The sequence below is a fragment of the Tiliqua scincoides genome, chromosome 1 (assembly GCF_035046505.1).
Source record: "Tiliqua scincoides isolate rTilSci1 chromosome 1, rTilSci1.hap2, whole genome shotgun sequence".
NCBI classification, from domain to species: Eukaryota; Metazoa; Chordata; class Lepidosauria; order Squamata; family Scincidae; genus Tiliqua; species Tiliqua scincoides.
The window spans coordinates 104,247,671-104,267,027 of record NC_089821.1 but is presented as its reverse complement, the minus strand read 5'-3'; the positions used below and the strand labels follow the sequence as shown (position 1 = coordinate 104,267,027).

The 19,357-nt window shown below is 43.4% G+C and overlaps 1 protein-coding gene across 1 annotated transcript in view; it reads right to left on the bottom strand.

Annotated features, from left to right (window-relative positions):
* Window positions 1-1,420: 1,420 nt before the first annotated feature.
* The window catches only part of CERS6 (ceramide synthase 6), a 125,491-nt gene continuing 107,554 nt past the window's right edge, over window positions 1,421-19,357 (bottom strand). Inside the window, exons 7-11 of the mRNA XM_066637630.1 lie at window positions 15,970-16,098; window positions 12,556-12,662; window positions 5,019-5,175; window positions 4,088-4,111; window positions 1,421-1,579 (exon numbers count right to left, since the gene is read on the bottom strand). Coding sequence (XP_066493727.1) covers window positions 1,421-1,579; window positions 4,088-4,111; window positions 5,019-5,175; window positions 12,556-12,662; window positions 15,970-16,098 — 576 coding nt within the window. The remainder of the gene's footprint in view (window positions 1,580-4,087; window positions 4,112-5,018; window positions 5,176-12,555; window positions 12,663-15,969; window positions 16,099-19,357) is intronic.

Below are 19,357 nucleotides of genomic sequence, written 5' to 3'. Positions count from 1 at the left end.
CATATACTAGAGACACAGTATTGAAGAGACACTGGAACGTCACAAACAAAAAACGAAGTAGTAAACCTGTGTTTGGATAGACTACTTCAATCTCATCCCCAAGAACGCTCCTCCATGAAAAATAATTCTCTGCACATAGGAAACTAGCACGTTGACAGAAATATAGCTAGACTATCCCATAGGCAACTTCTGACACCTAGTTTCTATGTACATGGAACAGTTTTTGTATGGAAAACTATCCAATGACATCAGCCCACACTTTCAGTTTGAAGAGAGTTCAGTTCAGACACAGGTTCACCACTTTGTCTGTGTGAATTAGGCCTCAGACATTCCAAACAGCGTTCCTTATAGATTGTGCAAGTACACAGCTAGAATAGAAGTCCTGTGCAGCTTCCTTCTCAGGGCTCTGTGATGACATCAACACTGAGTAACCAAGAGCCATCCATGCATGTCCCTCAGCAATTAGAAGGAACATTGGTTCCAATTCCTCTCCAATACCGTGTTTCTGGTCTATGTTACTTCTGCAGAACACAAACCTATTTTTGGCCCCTGTTGTTCATCCTAGCTGTCACCAAATATCAAGTGTAGCTTTTGCACTCATTACTATGGACCTGAATATGAAACTAAGGAAGGCATAGCAGCATAAAATGTGCACAAAAGAGCTAAAATCAAATTGAGGTTACAGTCCCAAGATGGGGTTCATCATACCTGATATACAGTAATGTGGCTTGGGCTTCTATAGGAACAGTAAAGTCTATTCTAATGTGTTCCCAATTCTGGAGTTTATAGCAATGCTAAGTTCCCTCTCTACAACAACTATGGTTTAACTGTCCAACTAACTCCATTAGAGACTATTTAAAAGTACTAAATGTACCATTTTAAAATTTCACATTGGAGGCAGGGGAAGTGACCACTGTGATTGCACTGACAGTTCCTAAAACCAGCACCCTTCAGCACAAAAACAGCCAGAGGGTCTGGTTTGCTGTGAAATTCAATCAATTGCCTACAATATCTCAATGAGCTAGAGCAAACATGAATGGAAAAAGAGAGACATACCTCTGTCTTGCAGTCTCCAGCCCTGAAAAAGCCCAAAAGAGAATCCTGCGGATGTTTTCTGCAAGCCATCCCCCCCAAAAAATTAAAAAAATAATAATATTCAAAGGCTACAGAAGAAGATACTGCTCCCATCTGGTCATGTATATACACATACAGCATGCCTACATACATAGAATGAGGTGGCGCTGTCATTCACAAATAGGAAATACGGCTGTTTTAAATACTCCAAGTGCTTTGTTGTGTGTTCTGACATGAAGAGAAATCATCAAAGTGGAAAACAAAATAAAAACCAGCATTCACAACTTATTTTCTTCCAATAGCAAACAGTTCATTTTCTTCATGTGTCAGTGCTTAAATCCAGGGATTAGTGTTCTTCTAAAGAACTGTCACCGGTGAGGTATCCATTTGTTCCATTTGCTCCACTTGTTCCATTGGTGGTGATTGAACTATGGGAGTTCTTCGAATGAGACATTGTGGGTTCTTCATCTGAACTAGACTCAATGTCACTTCGGTCATCTCTTGCCTGTAAAGGTGTGAAAAAGAAGAAAGAGATATGCTGGAGGCTACTGCACAGGAAGAACAAGACGAACCCTTTACATGAAGTCTTCAAACCAGAAATAAAAACCAACTAGTCAGCTTCTAGTCTTTACTTGGAAAGAGATTTTCTTTCTTTGTTTCTTTGCTCCTGATCAAGTGTCAAACTAGAAGTGCCATGTCTGCGGTGATGTAGATTCAAACTAAATGTGATGTGTGGGCTTATTCACATGTAGGGAGGGTTCAGTTCCCTTCAACCTGCTCCTTTTGATGTTAAAAATTAGGTGCCCACTTTCTATTTTATACCTGGAAAGACAGGCATGTCGTCATCATCATCATCATCATCATCATCATCATCAACAGCGACAACTAATTGAACCAGAAAGCTGATCCTGAAGACTAAAATTGGTTCAGAGTTCCATTCCGCCCCCGCCCCCCACTCTACAGGAACTGAACTCAAATCTAAAATAAATGGTTGCTGTGAATCTGAACCTGAACTGAACCTCTAATCACAAAAAAGAGTGGTTCAACATAAGTGGTTGAGATATTATGTTTTCAGTTCTCTTTTGTAAGCTAAAATTTTATCTACCTGTTTTGTATCTCCACATGGACTTGACCCCTTGTTTCTCTAACCACCAGTGTTGAGACTAATTGGATGTGGCAATTGGCTTCTTGGATATCGCAGTGATGATGCATGGATGTCACATAGATGACACACCAATGTCATGGTGATGAAACATGGAAGATGCACCAATGTCACAGCAATGGCACAAGATGCTACACTGTCATGATAATGATGATGTGCAGACCTCAGAACACTGCTCCTTTGATAATGGACTGTGTTGGAGATTCCATAGATGGTGGGGTTGTTAATGGGAAGGGCTACACCAGTGTTGCTCTGATAGGACAGGCTTGGCATTTGGCCCTTGTTGTGCCAGTATTGGTGCACTGTTGGCCTAGCATTGCCAGGACAGTTTTAGGGTAGGATGGAGGTTGTGCTGGAATCCTTGTGCCATTGATGTGGCATCTGAATAGGACTGGGCTGCAAGTTATGCATTTACAGTTGAAAATTGCAAAATGAAAAGAGGTGGGAGGAGGCTATAAGGAGACAAATGAAAGCACAGAGTAACAAAAAGAAAAAGTCCCAGGAGAGATACTAGCAGAGATTTGTTCAGGAAATTATTAAGCATTGTCACAAGAAAATGAAATAGACATCAGGACAGTGAAATAGGCAGCAGAGTATTTAAAGTGAGTTAAAGGAAAATGTGGCTCCAAAGAACCAAGACAGACATGCGTGTCTAGAAAGAATAATTAAACAGGAAAAAATGGCTACTCAGGACTATGTCAGTCCCCCATATTTGAGGATCCCATATTCACAGATCGGTCTGTGAGGCCCCCTTGTGTGTGATCCCTCCAGAGGTGAGGGGAGACCAGCTCCCCTCCTCTGCAGGAGTGTGAAGTCAGCAGAGGGCCCTCTGGGGCTTCCTCGGGCCTTCCAATGCCTTATAAGGCATTAAAAAGTCATGACCGGTTTCTGGAAGTCACATGTTTTTAGCTGCCGAGATCAGTCTGAGCCCGGCAGAGGCCATGGATGGATGTCCATGGCTTTTGCTGAGCTCAGACTCCCCTCTGGGGGGGAGCAGGGCTCCCTCACTTCCAGAGAATCCGGACCTTGGAGATGGGTATTTGCCCGTATCCACGGTTTCAGCTATCCATGGGGAGGGGATTTTTCTGGAACAGAACCCCTGCAGATAAGGGGGCACCACTGTACTCCTGACAAGACGAAAAAACTATCTTAGTTCCTTTCATTTATGATCAGCTCCAATCGCAGGGCAGAAATCCCTGAGAAACCTTTTCCGTCAATAAATTTTCTAACTAAATGGAACTTGGTAATATTCACATGACCAATTGATGGAAAAGGATGAAAGAAGTTCATTGTCCAAAGTCCAAAATATTCTCAGCATAGGTTTGCAAGGTACTTTCCTCCTCTCAGAGCATGCAAGTTAATTGTAGGATGGGGAGGAGGTTCACATTTTTTGTTGTAAAGCTGAGCTTAGGAAAGATGGAGCAATTTCAGAAGACCACTTTATTTTTGCATGTTCCGTGGCTACATGTTGTTCGTTTAGAGCCAAAACAATACCTGGTGTCAACAAATTTAAAACCGGTATGTATCTTTCACACCTAAGAGTGCTACCCATACTGAACAACTTGTGAGTCTTTCTACCCCAAAAAATGGTTGGCAACCTTCAGTCTCGAAAGACTATGGTATAAGCCTACAGCACCCGGTATTCCCAGGCGGTCTCCCATCCAAGTACTAACCAGGCCTGACCCTGCTTAGCTTCTGAGATCAGACAAGATTGGGCATATGCAGGGTAACAGTTGCTGCATCAAAGAGCATGCAATCTTGAGCAAAAAGGACATGCAGAAAAATGAGCACAGAAGGGATAAGATTACTGAAGCATTCTCTTCCCCACTCCACCCCAGGAAAAAGACTTACATGCAAAGAGTTCCACTTCCCAGCCTTCAAAGGCAGCAGAAAGAAAATAACATGGTTAAGAAAGAAGTTACATACATATTTGGGTGAAATGTGTGGCTTTCAACATCTACACAGGGAACCAAAATGCAGGCCTGATGCAGCAGACAGACAACTGTTAGGCTTACCATCTGAATTGAGGTGTGTTGGGGAACCATGCCTGTATGGAAGCCACACTCTTCTGATAATTTTGTATTATTTTGTTTCCAGATAGTTGATGCAGCTTGTTGTTTTCACATTCTGAAAATGCTCAGGCTGCTTCCCATGTTGTATTTTAAAGGCGCACTGGTAAAATGTTTTATGTGTATGTGCAAAAATGTGAAGCACAAATCCAACAGATGTGTTCATAAGTGCATGGACCATACAGGTTTTCACCAGGGGCCTGGTGCTGATAAACAACTTCCTGACAAGTGTCATACTGTGGCAGATACAGTTTTGCCACCATATATTCGCCCTTTACAGCTGTTCCAAATTAGTGGCTAATGAATGCACACAGGTTGGGGCTAAGGGATTAAACCTCTCTCTGAATGTATCCATTTAGCCATAGATTTGAACAGGCTTATAGACTTCTGAACAGCAAATGGCCCTGGAATAGCGGACAGATTCCAGGGATGAACCAACGTATGCCTAAACTGAATCTGTCCCAGAAAAGGCCAAGTTGAACTTGACAGGATTGCTTAGATGGATGAGCACCAGATGTACTGTTTCAGGACTTGCAACGTCTAGCAGAAGCATGAGAAGAGAGTCTGTGGCCAAATCTGACATAGATTATGTCTCCCAATTAAAATTATGGACCTTGACAGAACGGTATTTAAAAAAAGATCATAACAAGAATGTTCACTGAAAACAGGAAGCAATAAAAAGTCCATTAGTAACCCAGATTTTTCTGCCTTACCTTGCCTTTTGAAAAAGCTCTATAGGCTGCCTTTATTATTAGATAGGACCAAAAACAGTGAAGAACTTGAAGTATCAGAAGTAAAGCCAATAAGATCAAATAAGCAGGAAAGCTACCCAAAATTTCAGGCATTTCAAATATTATTGAGTGCAATATCCTGAAAAAAAAGAGATGGGGGGGGGGAGAGAGAAAACACAGTCAGTGTAGAACTACAGGAGACTATTGGGGCTGTTTTTCTCCCCAGTCACAGGAGTCAGTTACTTAAAGAAGCTGACGAATCTCCTTCACATCATCTATGATCTCTGAGATTACCCAGGAGGATCAAAGGATGGTTTAACATCAATAGGGAATTGACACACTTGTTTCATTGCTTTTCACCACCCTCCATTTTCCCCCTGTTGGTATTCCATGTGGATTCTTTCATTTTAAAGAACCATATCCCATCTTTCTTTTACAAGATTCAAAGTGTCTAACTATGAAACAAAACCTCAAACTCATCAATACAGCATTCGCAATCAGTGAAACTCCTCAGCAGCGGCCACACAAGATAATCAATCAAAACATTAACCGGCAGTCATTCATCAACAGAAGCTTCCAGGTATAGCCATATCATTGCCAAACAGTAGTGTGTGGGTGGCCAGACCCAGGCAAGTTTTTTTTTTTTTTTATGAGGAGAGAATTCCAAAGTGGCATATGCATGGTTGAAAGTTTGCCTTGTTCTAATTGAGAATTTGAGAGGTGTTTTTTATTTTGTAAAGGTCTTGTGGTATAGCTCCACTTTTCTCTACTAGACCCATGGGTTGATTCTTGCATGTACTGATGGAGAATTTGAAGGACTTGCTCTGTTATAAATATGGGGTTGGATCAAAACATGCAAAGTGAATAAAGTGTCCTCAAGAGTTCTCACTTCTCCCACCTCAATAGGGTTCAACCCAAAAGCAAGTTCTGAGAGTTGGGGTCCCTCTGGAATAGTGTGGAATGTGGCATGGAGAGATTCCTGGGAAAATGGGTGGAGGAACTTTCTATAAGATGCCCCATTGCTAGAGGTTTCCCTGGGACCCTCTCATTGCAGTTTTCCTGTTGTTCTCAAGAATTGCCATGATCCCTAGGAGCATCTTTTTTGGGGACTAAGATACTGCAGTGGGAAGAAGGGGATTAGAAAGAGTCCTTGCATGACTCTTACATGACTTTGTTCCTTTGTCCTTGCATGACTGTGTTCCAACTCACATAAGTTTGAATTCAACCTGGATTTTTTTGAAGGAGTGGCTGGTTTTAGGTTTCTTCCATTTCCTTTTCAGGAAACAAACAAATGTTAGAACCACAAAGTTTTGGCAAGCAGCATAGTGCAGCCACAATTACTTCATTTGTCTTCTCTCTTTCTATGTTGTTTTCCCCCTTGTGGATGAAGAGGCTTACTAGTTTGCTTCAACTGAGGTAAGATGCAGTAAGTCAACAGTGTTCAGTAACGTGGCAATAAAAGCACTAACAGCCACTCTGTAATATTAATTTACATTGAATACTAACTATCACTAGTGCATTTAACTAAAGAGTGGAGAACTGTGGCATGGATGAAAGCTTGCTGAATTATAAAATATATAGCCTCAAGTGTTACCACTAGATGGCAGGTTTATCAAGCTAACTTCTGCTGTCGCTATTGTATTGGTTTGTAACAGTGATGCTTCTGGTACTGATTGGCTGAGCTGGTGTGGTGGATGGTATGCTTGATTGTTCAGGTAACTAAAATAGTTTGCAGTTCTGCTTCTGTGAGGGAAAGGGAATATATCAAACAATTGATAAACTGATTGGGACTAGGATTAAGAGACATGCATGAAAGGTTGAGGGAAGCTAAAGGACAAAGAGTTCAGAGGCAAAGAAGCTGAAGGCATTGTGTCAAATAGACACTGAAATGAAAGGTTTAGAATGGAAAAGGATATACAGTACAGGAAACTGAGGCAAGAAGAAGCTGCTCAGACAGAAAAAAAAGTAAAGTTGGACTGGAAGTACCACTCAGTCACCAATGTTAATGCACTGACGTCATGGCATAGGGAATTCAAAAAGGACCTTCCCCTCCAAAACCATAGGGGGACTGCTCCCCCCAAAAGAAGATGAACTTTGGGATTCTGCGGGCCCAATCCTAATCAACTTTCCAGCACTGAAGCAGCTGCAATGCAGCCCTGAGGAAAGGGAACAAAAGATCCCTTGTCCTAAGGAGGTTTCTGCCTCCCACCACAAGTTGCAGCACATGCCCAGTTGGCATGGCTGCATCAGAGCTGGAAAGCTGAATAAGACTGGGCTCCATGTTTCTCAAATGCTGCTGTCTCTCATCACTATCACAGAAGAAGCTTCTCCATCTTTCCAACTATAACTACAACTGTAGCAGCCCCAAAACCACAAAAAAAGAGCATGCTCTGGCACAGGGACAGCCAGTATATGTCTGGCTCGGTGTAAACGTGCCTCAGTGTAAATAGGAGCCCAGAGATGAGTCTGCATATGCTAACACCTGAGCTGCTGCCATGCCACCACCTCAGATCCCCTCCACCACCACTGGAGACAGGGAAAGGAATCTTTCACCTGGGGACTGCAGTTGCCTTCCGATACCTCAGGTTAGGACAAAACATATACCCAAAAGGCTTCAAGGCAGGAGGTCCTGCATGTTATGGGAAGGAGCCAAGTTGCTGGATCTGGAATTTTTAGTTTTAGACCTGACTACTCTTAAAGTGACAACGAGGGCCAAGCAGCGGGTAGAGGTGGTAACGCTGAATTTCACGTGTTGATTTGAGCTAGATAGTCAATTCTTTGGCTTCTAGTCTATTCAACTGCACTTGAATGAAGAACCCTGTGTACCTTCCAGAAATGATTCAATAAAATTTATGCAAATTTGTGGAATAGGGTGCTATATGGTAGTTAGGTTTTGCTACATTAAGTCATTTCTGCCCAGCGTTGCATATACCCTGCTAACTGGGTAAAAGGCACTTTTTCAAGTGGGTGCTCCTCTTTTATTTAGCAGGGGGAGAGTAACTGGCCCTCCTCACCCCAGCAATGTTTTTTCTAGTGGCTTGCCTGCTGCAGTTCTTTTGCATCTTTTTAGATTGTGAGCCCTTTTGGGACAGGGAGCCATTAGAGCCATTAGTTATTTGATTTTCTCTGTAAACCGTTTTGTGAACTTTTCGTTGAAAAGCAGTATTATTATTTATTGGACTTGTAATCTGCCTTTCTCCCCAAAGGGCACCCAAGGCTGCTAACAGCACTTAAAAACCATAAAATACATAAAAACACATAAAATTATAAAATACAGTAATAAAATAAATAGTAAAACAGCAAGGCCAGCAGTGTTAAAACGAGCAGTATAAAAGCAATTATTTATATAAATAAGTATAAATACTGTTAATCATCACCACCACCACCAAAACAGGGATCAAATGTGTACACCTGTGGCAGAAATTGGTTATAAAAAAACCCCATGATCCTGTCAAAAAGAAAATTTCTTTTTTATACAGCAGCAGTTCTCAAACTGTGGGTCTGTGACCCAAGTTTTGGTAGTCTGTGAAACTGTCAGGGCAGATTAGGCTCTGTGCATCAAGGGTTAGACAAGCTGCTATGGGGGAAGCACTGCTGCCCAATCACTATTATAGCCACAGCCCTTGGCATTTACAAATCAGGCAGCAGCCTCTCAGGACTCTAAAAGGTTTGAGAACCACTGTATACAGCTTTGTAAATGAAGAGAGACACTGTTAATTTCCACTATAAAATGAATAAGCCATTTTATGGGTGATCCAAAAGATACTATAACTGTAACATCAGCATGGTCTGGCAGGACCCTGGATAGCTCCAAGGCTTACAATATGTTCTCACAAGGACTTGAGTCTTACATACTTTTCTGATATGGCTAATTATGATAAGTTCTGCCCCCTCTTGGGAGCTCTTTAAGGGGCAGTCCTGATGCCTGGAGTCTTGCATCCCATCATGGTTTAATGTGTTGACCTTCTTTGCCAGGTGGGTACTGGTGGAGATCAAGAACCTTAGAAGATGAGGGTAGCACAGGACATATTAAAGCAGCACTGCCTGCCACACCTAATGAAACCAAGGTCTTGCACATGCCCAATCTCGTATGATCTTGGAAGCTAAGCAGGGTCAGGCCTGGTTAGTACTTGGATGGGAGACCGCCTGGGAATACCAGGTACTGTAGGCTTATACCATAGTCTTTCGAGACTGATGGTTGCCAGCCAACCAAGAGCCCCCACCATTCAATCTTGCTTCAGGCAAATATCAAAATTTGAAATGGCAAATGATGGCTTTTTTGCCTCAAACAAGGAATGGGGGGGGGGAATAGCTCTCCATGAGGAGAGCTCATGAGCTCCAGCCTTGAGCATGGAGCGCAAACTTAACAATGATAGGTTTGAATTGTCAAGGATAAGAGAAAGAGTTCTCCAAGCATCAGGTAATTTATAACAGCCAGCAATTCTTAAGGAACTATTTATGCACTTTTTCAATCAGCTAGAAAAAGGAAAACTTCTGAACTTTTATAGCTGAAGTAACTACAGAAGCCATTAAGTGCACTGTTTGTAAATGCACTTTATGGATTCTTAGCTCTCCATGGTCAGTGCACTTGAACATTACTGATGACAACCTTCTGTTCTCCGTACAAAAACACTCAGAAATGTCAAGTCAGCTGCCATTATCTGAATCTGAAATAAAAAAACCCTCTGCTTTCAGAGTCACTTTTTCCATTCTTGCAGGTAGTGTAAAAATCTTTGGCACAGCTATATTGAGAGTACATTTCAACAGAAGGGCTGTATGCTTGTGTCATTTTCCAATTTTTTCTCAGGTAATGTCAATATTAATTAAGTTTAATTATCCAGCTGGATATTGCTTCTAAAAGAGTATTTTATGTCTACTAAAATAGTTATACCACTAAGGCTGCAATTCTGTCCACACTTAGGTGGGGGAATCAATGAAGTTACCACCATCAACTTCCCTGTGCAATACACTAAATAGTTCAGGGGATTTCTGCTCACCAATACCCCTATTGGGCCAAGAATGAGCTTGGGAATATCCCTGGAGAGGTATGAAACCTCCCAAGATCACTGACTGCAGAGAGTCAGGTGAAACCGGCACAGCCGTATCTTTGAAGGTCCTATTCTAGAACAGCTCTATGGCAGGGAAAACCACCACCAAGGACCTGGGTCATGCAAACCCCGGGGCGGGAGGTGAGGGGGAGAAGGAGAACCGCTTGCCTTTTGTGTTGGATTCATAAACTCTTTGAGGCTGCAATCTTATCCATCTGGAAATAAGCCCCATTGACTATAATGGGCCTTACTTCTGGAATCTGGAAGTAAGCCACATTGACTAAAATGGGCCTTACTTCTGAGTAGACATGAATAGGATTGGGCTATTTGTTACAAGCAACAACGTCTCAGCCAGTTCTTTCCACAGTGATGACCTTCTAAAATTCCCTGCCCCACTGGCAGGAGAATGGGTCCATGGCACCTCATCTCAAATACAACCATTTCCACCTTTGTTGACTACTACACAAAGATCCCCAACATTTTATAAGCACCATGCACAGGGTCAGATACTCCTTCAGGTTCACAGCAGAGTCCAGGAAGCAAATATTAATAACAAATGCTTTAAAAGTCCTGAATACAATGTGTTCGTCCCAATTAATGAGCAAAACTAAGAATGCTAGTAACAAAAATATTCAATTTAATGCCAAGATACACCTTTTCCAGGGCTTCTGATACCTGGAAATATGAAATTATGGGTTCACAATTTTTCAGACCTTTGCCCACAGTGAGATGTTAAAAGCACCTTCCTTGCTGCTTAATTGTTGTGTGTGAATCATATCATAGAGACCCATCAACTTCCCCACAGAAATCATTCTACTAGTTAATTATCACAATTACTAAAAAGAGTTTGCACCATTCTTCCAGCAAGAATTTATCTTATAATGACTTCCTACAGGGTGGGCACAGACAGGCAAATTACTGCTCAGGTAAAAAAAATATGAAAAACTCTTGACCAGACAAATATTAGAGTTTACATTGAAAAGGCTTACTTGCAGTCTTCAGCTTGGATTATTAGTTTACTGATTGCTCTCCAAGGTATGCCAAGTGATCAGTCAGGTTTACCACTTCTGAGTAATGAAAAACAAACCAAAATCCCATGCCTGGAATTCTTACCTAAGAGAGTTCATGGCTCTGGGCATCCTTACTTTTTTCCTTAAGAAAGTGTGCCAAATTTTTCTGGGGTATTTAACAGCCACATTAAGGTATCATCACCACTGCTTGCTGGGCTTTTAAAAGATGAAGAGCTTTAAAATCTAACGTGCACCACCTTGAGGGGTTTTTAGGAGGGCGAAAGGTGGCATATAAATATTCTGTTAGACAAATGAGCCTAGATTACAGCATAATATGAGATTAGAATAAGGCTGGGCCCTAGAATAAGGGCCTACCAGGCTGCTGTACCAATGGAACTCATGTTTGGGCAGCGCAGCAACTTTTCTGGCACTGCAAATTGAGACATGATATCACATGCAACCAGGCCACCACTGGAAATGGTGAGTTGCAGGGGCCACATGACAGTGGTCTGTGAAGATGCACCAGTGCCGATACATTGGCATGGGATGCGTGGGTGGCACTATACTAGTAAAGACTAAACTAGACTTTCTAGACTAGAAAAGAAGAGCCTTTTTAGACTGGGTGGATCTTTTCTAGACTAGGTGGGTGGGCGGACGTGGAAAGTGGGGCATGGTGGGGAAAGAGGGTCAGAATGGGAGTGTTTATCAGTGGCAGTGGCTGTACCAATATCCTATTGCCCTTCCCGGCCTTGAGCCACCTCCTTTGGTTCACTCTGAGTAGGCTTATTGGGGAAGCAGAGGCTTACCCTGAGATAATGGAGCAAAATGTTCTCTTACCTTGAGAAGGCTTCTGGGATCCACCCCCCAGCCCCCACCCACAATACAGCGCTCTGTTGGTGTGGCTGCATTGGTGGGATGGGGGATGACGTTAGACAGGATTGGACTGTAAATCTACTTGGCTAAGCCCATCTTGTCTGACAGTATCTATAAAGCCTTCCTGGTGATTAGTACTTTCAGCTTCTCTCTTTTACCCCTTTTAATCACAATGACAAGTAATATTTTCCGGCCACTACAGTGTTCCCTTCTCCCTCTCCCTCCCACCAAAAAAAAAAAAATTGTAGGTAGCCATGTTGGTCCATGAAGAAAAAGCCAAAACACAAATTCTGTTAATACCTTTTTTAGGATCCACCAAAAAAGACAGGGGTGGGACAGGTGGAGGCAGCCCCCCTCCAGGCTAAAAAGTTCAACACAAGAAGCTGCATTGAGCAGGCTGGGGCTTTACTCAGAGTAAGGGGACCAATGTCCTATAATTCTAAGGAGACATCCAGCATGCTCAAATCTAGCACAGGATAAAGTATGAAAAGCAACCATAGGCCTTCAGAGTGACAAACAAGAGTGAAAGCAGTAGCTGCTTTACAAGAGTTCAGTAAGTATAATTCGGAAAAGGTTAAATTTACTCACCACAAGGGATAGACTCCAAGTCTTGTGACAATGAAAATAATAGCAAACATAAGAAAGAGGAAATCACACAGTTTTTGATATTTGCAGTAGTTTGCCATTTTGGCTGCCTGTAACATGGAAGGAACATAGATTATCTCTGTCATAAAAACATGTCAAGAAATGTTTGCACAAGCAGGTAATGAACATCCAAATATGCCTAACATATTTTTCATTGCCAGACCCTTCTCCACCTTGTTGTGTTCTCCAGTATCTGAAGAACCAATTGGAAACTATCCACTAGAACAGCGATTTTCAACATTTTTCATCTCATGGCACACTGACAAGGCACTAAAATTGTCAAGGCACACCGTCAGGTTTTTGACAATTGACATCTCACTGCACTGCTGGCATGGGGCTCACATCCCCTAATGACCCACCCCCAAACTCCCATAGCATACCTGTGGACCATGGAACACCAATGCGCTGTGACACACTGGGTGAAAATTGCTGCACGAGAATAATCATCATATATAATCACCCTGTGTCTATTCTGCTTGATAAATAGTGAAGAAATGTTGCAATGATTTAAAGTTTGGCTTACTTAGGAATCCCTCCCCACTACACACCCCACTGCATTTCTAAAAAGAGTTTTTTAAATGAGTTCAACAGGACTTGCTATTAGGCAAGTATGGTTTTGATAGCAGCCCAAGGCTTTCAAAAACACTCTAAATCTTGAAAGGAATACCACCATCCCCCCAGGCTTCAACCACTTCTCATCTTCTTATTTCCTTTTGCCTTCAAAGTAACTTTGGCTGCTGCATATATATAAGAGCAGGGGTGCCCAAACCCCGGCCCTGGGGCCACTTGCGGCCCTCGAGGACTCCCAATGCGGCCCTCAGGGAGCCCCTAGTCTCCAATGAGCCTCTGGCCCTCCAGAGATTTGTTGGAGCCCGCACTGGCTCGAAGCAACTGCTTTCAGCATGAGGGCAACTGTTTGACCTCTCGCTTGAGCTGTGAGATGAGGGCTCCCTCCACTGCTTGTTGTTTCATGTCTGTGATGCAGCAGTGGCAGCAAAGGAAAGGCTGACTTTGCTTTGTGCAAGGCCTTTTATAGGCCTTGAGCTATTGCAAGACCTTCATTCATTCATATAAGTTCATCTTTAATATATTCATTTATGTAAACTTATGTAAATTTATTCAAATTTTAAAAGTAAATTAATTCTTTTTTTCCTCCGGCCCCTGACACAGTGTCAAGAGATGATGGTGGCCCTCCTGCCAAAAACTTTGGACACCCCTGTATAAGAGAAAGACAACATATCCTGAACTGTTCTTCCTTAGTTTGGTACAGATATGACCTTCCTTTCTTGTTTTTTGGTCCCTTAAGTGAAACACACAGCCAAATCCACCACAACTCCCCACACTGCGATGCAACAGGGCCAACATGGTGTCCACTATATCGGGGGGGGGGGAGGGTTTGAGGCCTCCTAGATAATTTGTTCCCTTCCCCTAGGGCAGTGGTTTTCAGACTGGGGCATTGCAACCTCCCAGCCTGAAGGCCCTGGCCTTTTTCCCCTTAAATGGTGGGGGCAGCGGGGAGGCAGGGAGGAGGCACTGATGCGATCCCCAGGATTGCGCCGCTCAGGAGGGCTGCAAAGACTGGGACGCACTCACCAGTTCCTGCAGCAACCAGTCGGGAGTGTGGGGAGCCCTGCGCGAGCGTCTGCTTCTGGTATTGCAGAAGTGGAGTGCAATTGCTCCACTTTAACTTCTAATGAGCTGGGGAGACTTGCAGGCACTCACGCAAAGACTGGTGAGTGCATCCCAGTCCCTGAAGCCCTCCTGAGTGGCGCAATCCTAGGGATCGCATCGCTGCCTTCCCCCCGCTCCCGCAAGGACCTACTGCGGGTTTCAAACTCCCAGAGAGTTTGAAAACCACAGCCCTAGAGTAAAACTCTGCTGTCACCATGGGTCAACTTGAACCTGTGCCAGTGATATTGTTGGTACAGATGTGCATTGACTGGTAAAGGCAGATTGAGCCTGGGAAGAGGGTTAGGATTTGGTGGGGACTGCCACTGCTGAACCTACTCTCTTCCTGGACTCGATCTGTCCTCCTCCCTGACCCAATCTCCTCCCTGTTCCACCCAGCGCTCACCCCATTCCACCCCCTCCCGACCTCCCGCCTACCCCCTGTGCGGCCCCACCTCTACCAGTGGGCATTCTTGGTCAGGTATTGCATGGACTTGCCTGCTCACCGTTTGCAGTGTTAGCCAAAGTATGCACTGCATACTTTGGCAGTGTCATGTTTGTGATAGCCGTAAAGCATGTTATGCTGGTGGAATGTGAGTTACACTGGCATAATGCACCTTTGGGATTGGGCCATCAATTTCTTTTCTTCCTACACTTCTCCCTCAATTAGCTTGGTTTCTGACCTTCCCCTGTGCACCCTCTCCAGCACTAATTCAATCATTTTCTCCTTACACATCACCCCAACTCATTTAAATGCTTCTTCAGACTATATTTCTCTATGGAAAAGTAGCTAGTGATTAATGTTGAAAAAAGAAAAAGCAATTACAGTGGGCCCTAGGAATCTGCTAGGGATCCGGTCCAGTACCCTCCATGGAAACTGAAATCTGTGGGTGACCTGTGCAGTGCAACAACTTCTGGGGATCATTCCCAGCCCTCTGGAGGTTGCACATGGTCTTCTGTCCTCCTTGGAAGGCTTCCAGGATGTAACTGAAAGTCCTGTGCCTCAGAACACCTTCGGAAATGATTAGAAGTTGCTGATGCCAACTGGAAGTACTTTCTTATTGCATATGGGAGGTCCTCTGAGGCCCTCCAGCTGTGGCTTGGCATCTGAGGATATTCAAATCCACAGATGCCAAGCCCACGCATGCGGAGGTCCCACTGTACTAAAAAATTCTCCTCCTGTGATCCTCATTTTGAATCAGCTTGCATGCTACTAGGAGGAGGCTAGCAGAATGTTAACAGGAAGCAGGACAGTTCTTCTTCCTGCAAACATTTGGTTAGTCTCCCTCTAGTGCTAAGGCTGGTTGCTGGCATGTCACGTTCTTCAGTAAGCAAAAATGTTCTTTTGTCAACAAGAAACACCCATGCTTCAATCCCTACTACAGAAAAAACAAAGGTGCTGTAATGGGTGTGTGGGGGCTGTAATGGGCGTGGGGGGTATGCCCCTGGATCCACGGATAAATAAAACCATGGATACCAAATCCGTGGAAATTCAATATTTCAACTTTCAATAGCCCACAAACTTTCATAGGGTATACAGCCTATTTCTTTAGCAAGAAAGGCATCTTTGCTCTTTGATGTCAATCATTATTATGAACAATAGTTCATAATAGTCAAATCTAGCATGTCAAATTCAGAATAGAGAATATGATTCATATGTGGTGTTCAGTTTTTGATAGGACATCTCACCTCCAACACAACATCAACTACATCATGAAGGCCCAAAACCAGGGATCCCACTCGTATGGCATTGATTGTGTATGACAAGAATAATAGCATAACTGCCACAGCGTGATGTGTAAACATGATGCCAAAGTCCTGGAATAGAGAGAGAGGAAAACAATGAAGGATTTTTGCACAAATCAGTCTGGGTTTTCAAACACGTAGGCTGCAATTCTGAACATACTAATCCTGGAGTAAGCCCCTTTAAACTCAATGGAAATTTCTTCTGAGTAAGCATGCACAGGATTGTGCTGTTAGACTCAAAAAAATTATAAATTCTGCAGATTTTTAATGGAGTACATATTAAATACACAAAGCAACTTGTATAGATTATACAAAAGATAGAAAAATTACATGACAGAAAAACGATGAAATAACTAAGTACCAATAATTAAATTAATATCAAGTAAACATGTAAAAGCCATTGTAAACAAGTGTGTATTTTCATAAAGCTAGGCAAGTTCTGGCCACAGCTTCAACTTTTCCTTCCCCTCCACCATGCTGTCTCATTAACCAGATTATGTGTGCGCTCTCTCTCTCTCTTACACACACACACACACACACTCTCACTCACTCACTCACTCACTCATGAGGAGGTGCTGGCAATCCAAACGGAATCCCTACTTAAATTTCATATTCTTCATGTAAAGGAATTGTAAAAGTAACCTGTGAGACACCCCCCTCCCCTCCCTCATGATTACATTTAAGTTCATCCATTTGAGGATAAGTCTACCCATCAAATTAACATAGCATTTATTTTTCTCTTAACATATTAGGAAACAACATGTTTGTGGGAGGGGGGATCTAAACCTTCCACAAGGACTTTGACCTAACTTTGCTAACTGTTGTGAGTTGATTTTTTACAACGAATTGCAATTAAACTAGATTATCAATCTGAACAGGAAATACGTTTGGCAGTAACCTAGTTGTTATCCAGTGCAACTTGAAAAACAAGACACTGTTCAGTCACTTCCAATCCATACAACTAACCTCTCCTACATATATGAGGGTCGCCCAGAAAGTAATGCACCACATTTTTTTTCTTCAACAATTATTTATTGAACACAATGAAACTTACACACAAGAAAGAATGATGTTTCTTCTACACTCCCTATTTTTCCACGTAATCTCCATCCAGTTCTATGGCCTTCCTCCAGCGAGACACAAGGGCATGTATGCCCTGTCGGTACCACTCCTTGTTCTGGTCACAAAGCCATTTCTGCACTGTGCGAATCACCTCTTCGTCATCCTCAAAATGTCTTCCGCGAATGGCATCCTTTAATGGCCCAAACAAGTGGAAGTCTGAGGGAGCTAGGTCAGGGCTGTAGGGTGGATGGGGTAACACAGTCCAACCCTGTTTAGTGATGTGTTCCGAAGTCCTCAAACTTGTGTGAGGCCGAGCGTTATCATGTTGAATCAAACATTCACCTGGGTTGTTATGGCGCCGAAGTCGCTGGAAGCGCTTCTTGAGTTTGGTTAATGTCTTCACATAAGCTTCAAAATTAATGGTGCTGCCTCTTGGCATCACATCAATGAGTATGACGCCCTCACAGTCCCAAAACACAGTGATCATGACCTTACCGGCGGAAGCAGTTGCTTTGAATTTTTTCTTCTGTGGAGATTGAGGATGACGCCATTCCATCGACTGTCGTTTTGTTTCGGGCTCAAAATGGTGAACCCAGGTTTCATCACCTGTCACAATCCTGGCCAAGAACGCTTCCCCCTCATCTTCAAAACGTTTCAGCAACTCAGAAGAAATGTTTTTTCTGAGAGATTTGTGGTCCACCGTAAGATAGCGCGGAACCCACCATGCACCCACTTTTGAGTAATAAAGAGCACAGATGATTGCATCCACACTTCCTTTGCTGATTGACAGCTTCAGCGCCAACTGCCTAGTCGTTATGCGTCGGTCCTCGCGAATGAGCACATCAGCAAGCTGCGTCTTGTCAGGTGTGACAGTCGTGGATGGCCGCCCCGAACGCTGCAAATCTTGGAGCTCTGCCGAAACGCCTTCTAATGGCCTCACCCTCTGTGCTCAGCGACTAACCGTACTTCTGTCGACTGCAGATTCTCCATAAATTGTACACAAACGTATGTGAATGTTCCCAACAGTTTCTTTCTCCGCAGTGAGAAATTCAATGACAACACGCTGCTTGTAATGTACGTCACTTACAGACGCCATTTTGAAACACTGCTGCAGCTACGCTATCTGTCTGAAGAAACCAAAAATTTGTGTGCGCACTCCTGAAAATTCAAATAATGTATATCTAAAGTTTTGCATTCGTACCATTACTGTAGGCTGAGAAAAAAAATGTGGTGCATTACTTTCTGGGCGACCCTCGTACATTTTATACTTATAAGCCACACTCCTGCCACCCCTAAACTGGTATCACTAATGCGATATCCTTGCTAACTGGCCAAAGGGACCTGTTTTGGTTAAAGGGCCCATGTGGAAGAAGGCATGAGATTGCTGTATTCCAAATCTCAGGACACAGCTATCTGGTTCTCTCAACTTGCTCATTCCTCCACTGGGCTCTTTAAACAGCCCAGTGGAGAAAGAAGCAACATGGGAAGAAGGCAGGGGCCAGATCACTGTGCTCTGAAGACCAGAATGCAGTGATCCTAGCTGGCTTCTTCTTCCACGATACGAGAGATTTTTAATCGTACTTTAATCAAAATTCGTACTTTAATCAAGATTCGTACTTTAATCAAAATGGGAAATATAGAGCACACTAGGATCACTCCCAGCACACTCCACATTTCCCTTTGTTTAAAGAGCCTGGTGGGGGAAGGTGCAAGATCACTACTTCCTCTGTGTGGGCTCTTTAAATGAAGCAAGAAATGCAGACCACTGGGAGTGGACCCAGCGTGTTCTGCATTTCCTGCTTTGATTCACTGACCTATGTAGGGGAAAGGGACAGCTCAGGGGACCATGGGTTGAGAGGGTGGTGGCACTGGTGGAAGGGTGACAGCATTATTGGCTGTCCAACAGCTTCCTCAGGCAGCCCAATAGCTTCAACCAGCCTTGCCTTAGTCACTTCGTGTTGAAGTACTGTAACATGCTCTTCTTGAGGCTGCCCATAAAGACCAGAAGCGTCAGCTGGTGCTGAATACTACAGCCAGGAAAGCTCTGTGGGGTTTCCTGGTTGGAGTATATTATGCTGTTGCTTTTCAACCTGCACGGTTCCAGACTGCATCGAAACCAAATTCAAAGTGCTGGTTATTAAGGTCCTGTATATCTTCAGACCTGGATACCCGAAGGAGTGCCACCTCCCACAGTAAGCTGCTGGCATGCTGCAATCATCATCAGAAGCCTGCTCTACATCCCATTGACTGCTCACGTATGGCTGAGAGG